Source organism: Lithobates pipiens, unplaced genomic scaffold, assembly GCF_037356315.1.
Source record: "Lithobates pipiens isolate NorthernLeopardFrog02 unplaced genomic scaffold, aLitPip1_a1.2 Scaffold_28, whole genome shotgun sequence".
Lineage (NCBI taxonomy): Eukaryota > Metazoa > Chordata > Amphibia > Anura > Ranidae > Lithobates > Lithobates pipiens.
This window is the reverse complement of record NW_027507789.1, coordinates 197299516-197312580: the sequence shown is the minus strand read 5'-3', so window position 1 is coordinate 197312580 and position 13065 is coordinate 197299516. Positions and strand designations below refer to the sequence as shown.

Below are 13065 nucleotides of genomic sequence, written 5' to 3'. Positions count from 1 at the left end.
AAGGGCGGATTGACCAGAAGAGATCACCTCGAGAACTTTCGCTGTGTCCGGTGCAGCAGGCTCCGCTTGTGAAGGGGCCGGGCCGCCATGTTTGTCCTCGTGGTCCCGCTCCTGCCTCCGGCATTTATCGAGTGCTGCAGCCGCTGCGGTGCTTCTTTTTGGCGGAGACATGTCCACAAACTCGCCGGACACCTTCGGGTACGGTGGTATATTATGTAGTGGCCGGTGGGCACTCAGGATATATGCCGAGGATAACGGTTGGAACGGAGCTCAGCTCACATGCGTCTCATTCCATCGCCGGCCGGGCCACGCCCCGGCACTGCTTCACTTTAACTGACAATTGCGCGGTCGTGCAATGTGGTTCCCAAACCACATTGACGCCTATTTTTTTCCCACATATAGAGCTTTCTTTTGGTGGTGTTTGATCACCTCTGGGGTTTTTATTTTTTGTGTTATAAACAAAAAAATAGAGACAATTTTGGAAAAAAAACACATTATTTTTTACTTTTTGCTATAATAAATATCCCCAAAAAATATTTTTTTTCCTCAGTTTAGCTCGATGCGTATTATTCTTCTACATATTTTTGGGGGAAAAAATCGCAATAAGCATTTATTGATTGGTTTGCGCAAAAGTTATAGCATCTACAAAATAGGGGATAGTTTTATGGCATTTATATTGATAATTTGCATTGATTTGATTTGATTTGCATTGATTACTAAAAAAAATATTGTGACTGGCAGTGAAGGGGTTACCACTAGATGGCGCTGTAGGGGTTAAGTGTGTCCTAGGGAGTGATTCTAATTGTAGGGGGGCTGTGTGCGACACGTCACTGATCAGCGCTCCCAATTACAGGTACCCGCGATCACGGTCACAGAACTCCCAGCGGGCGCGCCCGCGAACCTCCTCTTAAAGGGTAACATCTAGGTACGTTAATCTGCCTGTACGTGCCCTTCTGACGCAGTATTTATCAGCCGGGAAGTGGTTAAACAGGCTCTTTCCCCTGTGCCAGGGGCTTCCGCCTCTAAGTAGTGGCGCCGGCCTCCGCCGTCAGACTCTAGAGGAAAACCTCAGGGTCAAGCCCAGGCTTAAAAGAAGATTCCTGGAGTCGGAAACCTGCAATTCAGAATCCTAAAGTCTCATCATGAAGAGACAACCCCCCTCACCAAGGTGGGGGAAGACTTCTGCAGTTTTCAGAATTCTGGAAAGAGGAAATTCAGGACAGGCGAGGTCATCTCAACGGTAACGCTAGATACAAGCTGGAATTTTGGGACTTTCCACCGTCTCGCTTCCTGAGATCAAGCTTTCTGAAAGATCCAGAGAAAAGACAATCTCTGTTTCAGGCACTAGACCAATTAGTATCTCAAGGGGTGATCATACAGATCCCCACAAAAAAACAAGATCTGGGGTTTTATTCAAATATTTTTATGGTACCAAAACCAAATGGAGATGTCAGACCCGTTCTAGATGTAAAAATTTGAAATCAGTTCCTGAAGATCCGCTCCTTTCGCATGGAGACGATCAGGTCAGTAGTTTCTATCCTTCTAAAAGGAGAACTTCTGGCATCGACATTAGGGATGCATATCTGCATGTCCCTTTATTTCCTGTTCACCAAAGGTTTCCTGCGATTCGAGTTAGAACAGCAGCATTTTCAGTTTGTAGCCCTACCCTTCGGGCTAGCCACACCACCCCGGGCATTCACAAAAGGGCACAGGTCATAACAGTCGTAGCGTACATAGACAATCATTTACTAATAGATCAGTCGTGGCTCGTTTGGAGCAAAGAGTACGCACTACAACAATTATCTGGAAAGTTTGGGTTGGATTCTCAATCTAGAGAAATATTCCTTAATACCGTTCAAAATGCTGGAGTACCTGGGTCTGATCATAGACACAGCCCAAGAAAAGGTGTTCTTGCTTCAGGCAAAAATAAACTCCATAAGAGAGCTGGTGCGGATGGTCAGGTCAAAAGGCGATACCTCCATTCGCCTTTGCATGAGGTTGCTAGCCATGGTGGCTTCATTCAAAGCAGTTCCCTATGCCCAGTTTCATTCAAGACTGTTGCAATACAGTATCCTGTCTGCTTGGAACAAAACAATTCAAGCTTTAGATTTGCCAATGCGGCTGTCCCCAAGAATGTGCCAAAGCCTCACTTGGTGGTTACTAACCCAGAATCTGTTGAAAGAAAAATCCTTCAGATCATTCATCTGGAAAGTGGTAGGGATGGATGCCAACCTTTCAGGCTGGGGAGCAGTCCAGGGACAGTGGTCAAGAACCAAAAGAAACTTGCCCATCAAAATCCTAGAGATTCGGGCAGTGCGTCTGTCTCCAAAGGCCTGGACTTTCAGGCTATGGGATTGTCCTGTCGGGATTCAATCAGACAATGCCACAGCTGTGGCCTATATCAATCACCAAGGGGGCACCAAAAATCTCTTAGCGCAGAGAGAGGTGAACCATATTCTAACTCGGGCAGAAAGGAATTTTCCATGCCTATCGGCAGTCTTCATTCCGGGAGTAGAGAATTGGCAGGCGGACTACTTGAGTGACCCGCAATTATTCCCAGGGGAATGGTCTCTTCACCCCAACATATTTTGGGCTGGTTGCCAAAGATGGGGGACTCTGGACATAGATCTTCTAGCGTCCAGGTTCAACATGAAGTTAGTCAACTTTGTGGACAGAACAATGGATCCACTCGCATGCGGAACGGATGCGTTGGTGACCCCATGGGATCAGTTCTCACTGATCTATGCATTCCCCCCTATTCAGTTGCCGCCTTGACTTCTTTGCAGGATCAAGCTGTAAAGAAAGGCGGTAATTCTGGTGGCACCAACAGGGCCCAGAAGGTCATGGTATGCAGAAATCATAAAGATGGCAGTGGAGGGCCCATGGTCCCTCCCACTACAGCCAGATCTGCTCTCACAAGGACCGATATTCCATCCTTCCTTACGGTCTCTAAATGTAATGGCTTGGCTATTGAAACCCACATTCTGAAGAAACGTGGGCTTTTCGGGTCAGTTATCTCTACCCTGATTAGCGCAAGGAAGCCAACTTCCAGAACTATATATTATAGAGTCTGGAAGGCTTATGTTTCCTGGTGTGAATCCAAGGGTTGGCACCCTTGGAAATATATCATAGGCAACATTTTTGCCTTCCTACAATTAGGGGTAGAAATGAAATTGGCCTTGAGTACTATTAAAGGCCAAGTCTCAGCTTTATCGGTCTTATTTCAAAGACCACTTGCTAAACATTCTTTAGTCCAGGGTTTTATGCAAAGGGTAATGCGGCTTTATCTGCCCGTCAAACCTCCCTTGAACCCTTGGGACTTGAATTTAATTTTGTCTGTGTTACAAAAACAGCCATTTGAACCAATACAACATATTCCCTTAGTCATTCTGACAAGGAAATTGGAATTTTTGGTTGCTATATCCTCAGCAAGGAGGGTTTCGTAATTGGCTACCCTTTGTTGTAAAGAGCTATATTTGATTTTTAACGAGGACAGAGTGGTGTTGCGCCCTCGTCCAGGTTTTTTACCAAAAGTGGTCTTAGGTTTTCACCTGAACCAAAATATTGTCCTGCGATCGTTTTTTCCAAAACCATGTTCCAGGGACAAAAAGTCACTACATTGTCTTGATGTGGTGAGAGCAGTAAAAATCTATTTAAAGGCAACTTCTGAGATTCGTACGACTTATGTCTTATTTATTCTGCCAGAGGGTCCTAAGAAAGGACAGGCAGCGTCGAAATCCACTGTTGCTAAGTGGATTCGGTAAGCGATAATTCAAACTTATGATTTAAGGGGTAGGATTCGCCCTTTTCAAGTTAAGACGCACTCTACCAGGGCGGTTAGTGCTTTTTGGGCCGTGCGTCACCAGGTTTCCATGGCTCAGATCGGTAAAGCCGCAACTTGGTCTTCAGTGCATACATTCACAAAATGTTATCAGCTGGATGTAAGGAGGTATGAGGATATCGCCTTTGGGCGCAATGTGCTGCAGGCAGCAGTATAGGTCCTCAAGTCTGGGGGAACCCTCCGGGTTGTGTCTCCCTCCCCTCAAGTAGCATTCCTATGGGACGTCCATTAAGTAATTAATTAAGACTCTGTATCTTATGATGTACGATAAAGAAAATAGAATTTTTATGACAGCTTTCCTGTAAAATCCTTTTCTTGGGGTACATTATGGGACACAGAGGTCCCTCCCCTCTTTTTTGGAAATTTAAGTATATTGCTTTGCTACAAAAACTGATGTGCTCCTGGAAGGAGGAGGGGTTATATAAGGAGTGAACTTCCTGGATTGTGTATACCAGTGTCCATCACCTGAAGGTGGCCTATAACTCATTAAGTAATTAAGGCTCTGTGTCCCATGATGTACTCCAAGAAAAGGATTTTACAGGTAAGCTGTTCTAAAAATCCTATTATTCCACTGCGCTGGTAGTTTATTTTTGTAATTCCCAAAGCTGGCCTTTTAATTTGTCAGATTATTGCTGTGATGGAACAGTAAACAAATGAACAATATGGAAATTGCTAACATAGGGATTTTCTTTTTTTATTTAAGGTTGCATCAACTTTTTTACCAAAGCCAACATCCAGTGTATCAATGGGTAGCAATGAGTAAGCGTTTTAATTTTTCATTTCGCCAGATCTGGTGTTAAGGATCTAAAATGTATTGTTTACTTTTAAGGCCTTTGAGCTTTTTAGCAGGGGCCAATCCTTAGTAAGAAACCCTATTCAGACCATCTAAAGATGAACTGAATATCTTTCTAGGGCTAGTACTCCATCAGCAAAATTCCATTTGCGCTGCACATTTTTTTACATTGTGTGATTCCACACAGTGCATGGGCTTTACCCATAGACTAAGTAGAACTGTAACCACTGCAGGCTGCTATTGGACTATAAAATCTAAATGTATGTGAGGATCACACAATAAAGTATCATTATGAATATGTAAATTGAACAATCCTGTAATCTTTTAAAACTCCTGTTTACTGTCTGAAACAAGTTTTAATTACAAAGTAAATTAAAGTTTTTTTTTGTTTTTTTTTCTTGTGGTGACCCTAAGGTCCCTTTCACACATGCGGACAGTATGTCCGTATTTCATCCATCCGTTTGCGGATGAAATACGGACATACATGCATTCCTATGGGATAGCGGGTGTCTGGGGATGAACATCTGCAGACACCTGATATCATCTGTCTCCGCTATTGTCCGATTCTGCAGACGGAGGAAAATCCTATTTTTCTATCCGTCTGCAGAGTGAATCTGATGAACACGGACAGACGGTCCGTGTTCATCCGTTCCCCTGTAGCGGAGAGCAGAAAGCTAACAGGGCGGTCCCTGCACACTATCATCCGCCGGCTCAGCGGGGACAAACGGAGCGATCCCCGCTGAGCAAGCGAATCATCACGGGGCGGATCATTACGGATCTGTCCCGTGTGAAAGGGGCCTTAACTGCAGCTTCTTTTTTTTGCACTCATTTCACTTCTCTCTCCCTCCACTTTATTTAAAGTTAAATCTTTAGACATACCATAAATCCTTAAGTCTTCAGGCCATTCCTCTTCCTCATTCCTCCTCATAAATCCTGAAGTCAGAGGCTCTTCCTCTTTTCTTCCAACAGTGGCAGGAGGCAGTCCTTACTGCATATAATGAATTGTCACTGCCTCTTTATCCAGTGGTACAGTCAGCCCAGGCCAATATATTGATGCACCCCTAGTGGGTGTTTTCATGACGTCCTGGGCTTACAGGAAATGGTTGGATGATACTGGGTGTCATTCAGCACAGAAGAGTACTGGTACTGGATCACAGAGAAGTACATGAGTATTAAAAATAAGCTGTTTTTTTTTTAATTTTATAAAGCAGTATTTGGGATTTACAGACATGGTCACTAAGGTAAAGTTTGTATCCCAAGACTTTAATTTGGTTTTAGTTTCTTAGAACTTGGCCAAGATGGATGTTGGATTGATAAACATGTACTTTTGTGTTGTGCACTGTAAAGTATTAAATAATTCACATAATTAATATAAATGTTGCTTTTGTTTAGGAGCACAGCTGAAATAAAACAGAAAAGTACTACAGTGACTAAGCAAAAGGTAAATGTTGTGCCTGTTTTACTATTAAAGCAGGAAGGTATATTAATTAAAGCAGTGATGTGTTCATTAACAAAATCATTTGAATGCGATTGATGCAAGTACCTGAATCTGTCTTAATTTCAGTCTCCTGTATTGCCCTGTACAGCATTATTATAGGAAGGAGAACCAGCATCCAAGCTCTGCTACAGTCCACAATACTGTCAGAGTGCTCTTATTACATCATTGCCTGAAAATAGTGTGCACTACATGAAATAGAAGATTAAAAGCTTTATTAATTTAATGTATTTTTATAGCGCTTACCATTTATCCATAGTACTTTACAGTGAACATTTTAATGACCTGAAGGCATTTATAACTTAATGTCCCTACCTAATAAATAAATGTACACATCCATTGTATAGCCAGTTTTGGGTGAAATCTATACGACCCACTGTTTTAATGGTTATAAAATCTGGTAGAATAAAAACTGCCTAGAACAGACTGATGCAGCCATGGAAGAACTTGCATAAACCCTATTAAATTGGTGTCCTTTGCTGGGACTGAACGTAGCATTCTAGCGGTATAGGCAAAGATTGATATCCCTGGGTTCATCATAGCCATATAAATATTTTATAATCCTAGAGCAACTTTACCTAAAAAATTCAAAACTGAAAGTTGTTTTTCTTTTGCTAGGCCAAAAGCTCACACAAGCATCTGTTTAGTGACACGGATACTGACAGAGGAGGCGATGATACCAAAACAGATCATAGCTGGTTAAGGAACACTGCCAGCAAAAAGAAACCCAAGATTGTTGGCTACAGCAGACAAAAGCAAACCAAACCTCCAAAGCCGACTATGGCATGTGAGTATATATCTGTCATTTGTTCTGACCTTTCTTTTCGCACCAATAAATTCAAGCTGTGGGTGTTGTGTTTGATCTCTTTGTTTACAGGCAGAGCAGAGGAAATTCCTAAACAAAATAGGAAAAGGAAGGCATCTTCTAAGGTAATATTAAGAGGGGGATTCCAGCTTATACCTTGTTGTTAAAGTGCCAAAATGCTGTCTTAATATATATGTTTTTTTAAGCAATTGAGCCTTTAAAGTGACCCAAAAGTGTTGATTGCGGAGGAGTATTCGTCTGGTGTAGCTGTGAAACAGAGCAAAAAAAAAAAAAAAAAAACAATGGAGGCATGAACTGTAGGATATTAAAATATTATTCCTCCTGTTACTGTATATCAAAGCAGCTTGTATAATAAAATTATCTCACAAAACTGAGCACACCCCTCACATTCTTGTAAATATTTTATTATATCTTTTCAGTGACAACACTGAAGAAATTAAATTTTTGCTACAATGTAAAGTAGTGAGTTTACTCCTTGTATAACAGAGTAAATTTGCTGTCCCCTAAAAATAACTCAACACACAGTCATTAATGTCTAGTCTTTTGGCAACAAAATCGAGTGCACCCCCTAAGTATAAAATTCCAGATTGGGCCTAAAGTGTAAATATTTTGTGTGGCCACCATTATTTTTCAGCACTGCCTTGACCCTCTTGGGCGTGGAGTTCACCAGAGTTTCACAGGTTGCCACTGGAGTCCTCTTCAACTCACTTCTGTAGCCAGTGGTTTAGACATTAATAGCTGTGTGTTGAGTTATTTTGAGGGGACAGCAAATTTACACTGTTATGCAAGCTATACGCTCACTACTTTACATTGTAGCAAAGTGTCATTTCTTCAGTGTTGTCACATGAAAAGGTATAAAGTATTTACAAAAATGTGAGCGATGTACTAACTTTTGTGAGAGAGTGTGTGTGTGTATATAATATATATATATATAATATGCATGCAAAACTTTTTTTAGTTTTAGATACAGTGGAGAGGGAAAAGGACATTAGTCAGATTTTTTTTTATTTTTTTTACAGCTGCCTGTGTTCCTGTTAGGGAGCTTCACCCTCACTATTTGTCTTGTTAAGCATTGTCATATATATAAGAAAATCCAATAATCCAATATTTTTTGTTGCCCCCAGAACAGGAATGGAGGGCAAAACTTCAACTCTAGTTCTGGTGACCCTGGAGCAACCAGTGATTTCTCTCACTTTAGAGAGATTTTCTTTCACATCCTGTTTTGGTTATGGAACAGGAAGTGAAGAGAAATAACCCCAATGGGACACAGGTTGCAAAAAATAAAACTGACGTGGGTTATAACCCTTCCTTACTGTATCTAAAATGGGGAAAAAAATGTTTTGCCTTTTATGCCGCTTACACACGTAGCCGACTATCCGGTGGACTTAGTCCGACGGACTTTCCGAACAGGCTACTTGCCCACACACGGCACTTTTTCAGTGGACTAATACGTACTTTTGAAATGAACGGACTCGCCCACACACGCGGAGGAAAGTCTGCTCGTTTTGAGCGCGACTCCAGGTAGGCAGGGCCTGCACGCGGCCCCCCACCCCAAAGCACCTTGTCCCCATGTTGATGAGGACAAGGGCCTCTTCCCGACAACCCTGGCTGTTGGTTGCCGGGGTCTGCGGACGGGGGGCTTATCGGAATTCGGGAGCCCCCTTTAATAAGGGGGCCCCTGGATCCCAGCCCCCCACCCTATGTGAATGAGTATGGGGTACAATGTACCCCTACCCATTCACCTGTAAAAAAAGTAAAAAAAAAACACAACACACAAGGGTTAAAATAGTTTATTGCACAGCTCCGGGGGCCTTCCGTCTTCGGGGGTCTTCTCGCCGGACTCCTCCGCTATCTTCTTCTAGTTCTTTTACTAGCGGAGGAGCTCGGCTTTCTTCCTCACCGCCGCCCTCTTCTTCCGACTTCGGGGGTCTTGTCCCCCTCTTCAGGGGTCTTGTCCCCCTCTTCGGTTCTTCTTGCCGGGCCACCGCTCCTTCTTCTAGCTCTTTTACAGGCGGTGGCCCGGTCTTCTGTCGCCGCCTTCTGTTCTTCTCTTCAGATGTTGCCTCGTCGCATCCTCCACTCACAATGGCACGGACACGACGCGTGGCGACTTATATAGGGGCATCACCGGATGATGTCCCCACCTATTATGATGTTACAGTCCCACCGCCTGTAAAAGAGCTAGAAGAAGGCGCGAAAGCCCTAATGCTGGCCATACACGAAATGAAAAATCGGCCGAACCCATTTTTGAAAAACGAACATTTGGCCCTGAGAGCAAACGATAGTGCCATCATGTAATGACTGATAAATCGTTCAGTGGACATAAATGAATCAATTTATTGTTCGGTTTTTTTTACGTATACCTAGTACAAACAGTTCAGACGGGAAACACATTAACCTTTATATTTATCGTTCGTTCGGTAGAAAATTTCCAAACTTGTCCTTCGTTTTTTCCGCTCAAAAACTTCCCAAACATTACCGATTTTGTGCCCATTAACCATTTCCGGACCGGCTCACAACGATATACGTCGGCACTATTTGAAGAGGAATATCATTGTTATGGCAGCAGCTAGCTGCCATAACCCTGGTATCCTCCTCTTCAGTGAGCGGTCCGGTTTCAGATAAAAGTGGTCTCTGTGGCAGATTTGCCGCAAGATCACTTTTATCGGTGGCGGGAGAGAGCACCCTCCCGCCGCACTCCAGTGCCCTCTGCTGCTTACTGGAGCCGCCAGCAGTGCCTCTCTGTGATTTGAAGCTGAGTGAGGGGAAGTTGGCCACCACCCGGCTCCAAAACATTGCAGGGTGGAAGCAAAATCAAAACGTCACTTCCGCCCATAGCTTTTAAAGGGACTTTTTTTTTTCTTTCAAACAATATTTTTTTAGTGCATTTTAGTGTAAATATGAGATGTGAGGTCTTTTTGACCCCGGATCTCATATTTAAGAGGTCCTGTCATGTTTTTTTTTTCTATTACAAGGGATGTTTACGAGTCCATGAGAGTACAAGCACCCACAGCATCTTGTAACCCCCATTCAGAAGGCACATATGCAAAATGACAATGCTAAGACAGATCTGCATCCGTGTTTAGTAGAGTCAATATCACTAGGTGTGCTAGTGTTTTTTAATGTACCTAAAAAAGTAACAAAATACATAGGTACCCACTCCCACCTCTGCTGGAATTGCCTAGGCAATTCTAATGGAAGTTCTCCCCCCCCCCCCCCCACCCACAACCTTCGGGTCCCAGGTGACTGCGGGACCATTCACATAGCGCAGCACGGCTCGGACATGCGCAGTGGGAAGCTTGCTGTGAAGCTACAAGCAGTCACAGCTGGCTTCACTAAACCAAAGACCTGTTAGGACAGCGCTGGATCCCTATTGGGGTCACAGTCTCAAGTGGAATTGAAGTCAGGTGGATTTTAAATCTCAAAATAATATGCTTATTCTGTTACTTCTACTGGAATAATTGGGGCTGATATTGGATACTAACTAGGCCAAGATCTTCCTTCTATCATCCAAGATAGTCGGCACTTGACAGGATCTTAGCAAAATATGAAGCTTTATTAATGTATACAGCCCTGCACAAGCTCTATTATCACCCAATTTATTCACATCACAAACTTCTGAAAGTATGTGCTGGCTCTCCACTGTGTGATCACACAAATTTGGTACAAACACTTCGTTATTGCTAGGTACGTTTTAAAACGAAAGAAAAAATTACTTAGTTTTCCATATGGCATTACCATATTTACAACATTAACAATCTCATATACACGATCCAATGCATAGTCTGTGTGTTTGAATATATTGTATGTAGAAATAAACCCACTTAAAGTTGGGTTAGTGGACAACTGGCCAAACAATTGTCATCTGTCTCTAAACATTTTAAAGATGTGCATTCTGGGGATATGTCTAGTTTTCAGTTTGATGATGTAGAAAGGGTTAATAGACCAATCAGAGAAAAAGACGTACACAGACATCTGTTGGGGAGTTAGGCTTGGTGGATCCCAAAACTTTCTACAAAAACATCACAAGGTCTAAATCCAAGGTGGGCTATTCATTTGTTTGTAAAGTAATATATGTGAACTGAGCACTAGGGATATTGATCATTGTTTTTTTTTCCAACACTGTTTGCTTTGATTTTTTTTTTTGAATCAGCTATTTTTCAGATTTCGAAATGTATCCGCCTAAGGTATCAAATGAGAAGGTGAGGTCTATGTATTTTAAATTGTCATCTCAGTTGGTAGCCAGCTATGGTTAGGGCTGAAACACATAATCAGGGCTATGTTAATGTTTTTTAAGCCTTTGAATCAATAATGCTTCATATTTTTGTCTAAGATCCTGTCATGTGCTGACTATCTTGGATGATTGAATATTTTCTGACTAACAGGAGCCTGAGTCAGAGCACTGAAACTCTTTTATTAGTCTAAATGGGACATTGAGTAGAATGTGGTAAGTTGGTTATTTAAGGTCTTCCTTTTGTTGGAGACTAAGAAAGGTAAAACTTCAGGTCCACATAATGCTTACTAACTGGCGGTAATCTATGTGCCTATTCATGAAAGTGTTGCTCTCATGGCAGCATCATTTGAGGTGATTTCTTATGCACAGCACCACACCAGAATGTCGCAGCACAAGATCCTGGCACACCGTCTCCTTGTCTCTGGACAGCAAGATCAAGATAAGCCATCTTGGGTATGGGAAGTTGTTTCTCCTTTTACGCTGAAAAACAGGTAACGACAGATGCCAGCCTGCATGGTTGGGAAGGAGTTATTGGTCTCCAGTCAATCCAGGGTACTTAGAGCCTCTTCATTTGTTTAAAGTCCAGGATTTTTAAATCTTGTCTGAGCATTCAGAAAAAAGGGGGCAGAGAGCTGAAGTGATACTGCAGTTCAGTGAAGAGAGCTCTGAGAGCTGATTGAAGGGAAGGAACACCCCCCCCCCCCCTCCCCTTCACACAGCACACAGGAACAGAGCTGAGGCTGTCACCCAGCTGGAGATCCCTTCCCTGTCACCTTTCTTCTCTTGGTGTGAGGAAAACTACTCAGAAGTGATTCATGCTGATATCAGCGGAACAAAGCAACAGACATAATTTACAAACATGTTCTTAATTGAGACAAGTGCACACTATAGAGGGTTGTGCTTTATTCATATTTAATGTCTGAGGTTTACAACCACTTTAAAAGCATTGGTGATTAAAGAGGTGATTTGGCAGCTCTGCTTACTGGTAAATTATACTAGTTAGGGTATGTTTTTAAACTGCAGGTGTTTTCTTTATTTACTTCAAGGAAACAATTCAGCAGAGTACTAACAAAGAAGTTGAACCATTGAACAAAGTTATGGAACATAAACGCCCTCAGAGAGGAGGGGCTGTCAAGAGGAAATGCTATAAAGAAGTATCCGATTCGGAGTCAGAATCCGAGGATCCCATACCACCTGTTAGACAGGAAACTCCCAGAGATCAGGTACCAGTTACTAATAACTAAAAATACGATATTCCTCTGCTCAAATCCCAATTGTTCATACATATATATATATATATATATATATATATATATATATATATATATATATATATATATATATAAGAGATCAGGTGCTAAAGAGGTATGGGAGAGAAAAGAGGGTGCACCAGCCTTGCGCATTATCCTTTGGATATGTATTTATTAGAAACATAAAAAGAAAACTACTCACAGACAAATATATAATATCTTGCAATAAGAGTATTCATCGAATAGCATCTAGTAACAGACGAACAGGACTCTTCCAGAGGTCACAGAGGAGCTCACGCAACTCACTACCAGCTCCCTTCTTCCTCAGAGCTCAGCAATGGGAACTCCTTCAGCAGTCCCTATTCAATATTTTCTACTCTTATTGCAAGATATTATATAATTGTTTGTGATTAGTTTTCTTTTTATGTTTCTAATATATACATATCCAAAGGATAATGCGCAAGGCTGCTGCGCCCTCTTTTGTCTTTTCTCTCTTTGACTTTTAGGGTTCCCCACTCTTGAGGGCAGCAAGGCCAGCGTGTGTTGTTTCATAGCCAGTCTGGTGGTCCACTTATGCGCAGAAGTGCTTTTGTTTTGTCTTGGTAATAGCTAAAGCGGTATGACCA

The 13065-nt window shown here is 42.3% G+C and overlaps 1 protein-coding gene across 1 annotated transcript in view; it reads left to right on the top strand.

The window, feature by feature from the left end:
• SYCP2 (synaptonemal complex protein 2) overlaps positions 1–13065 on the top strand; it is a gene marked incomplete at its 5' end in the record, with an annotated part of 200775 nt that overhangs the window by 84688 nt on the left and 103022 nt on the right. The window contains 5 exons of the mRNA XM_077458435.1: positions 4545–4600; positions 6027–6075; positions 6748–6916; positions 7007–7059; positions 12236–12412. Of these exons, the coding sequence (XP_077314561.1) occupies positions 4545–4600; positions 6027–6075; positions 6748–6916; positions 7007–7059; positions 12236–12412 (504 nt within the window). The remainder of the gene's footprint in view (positions 1–4544; positions 4601–6026; positions 6076–6747; positions 6917–7006; positions 7060–12235; positions 12413–13065) is intronic.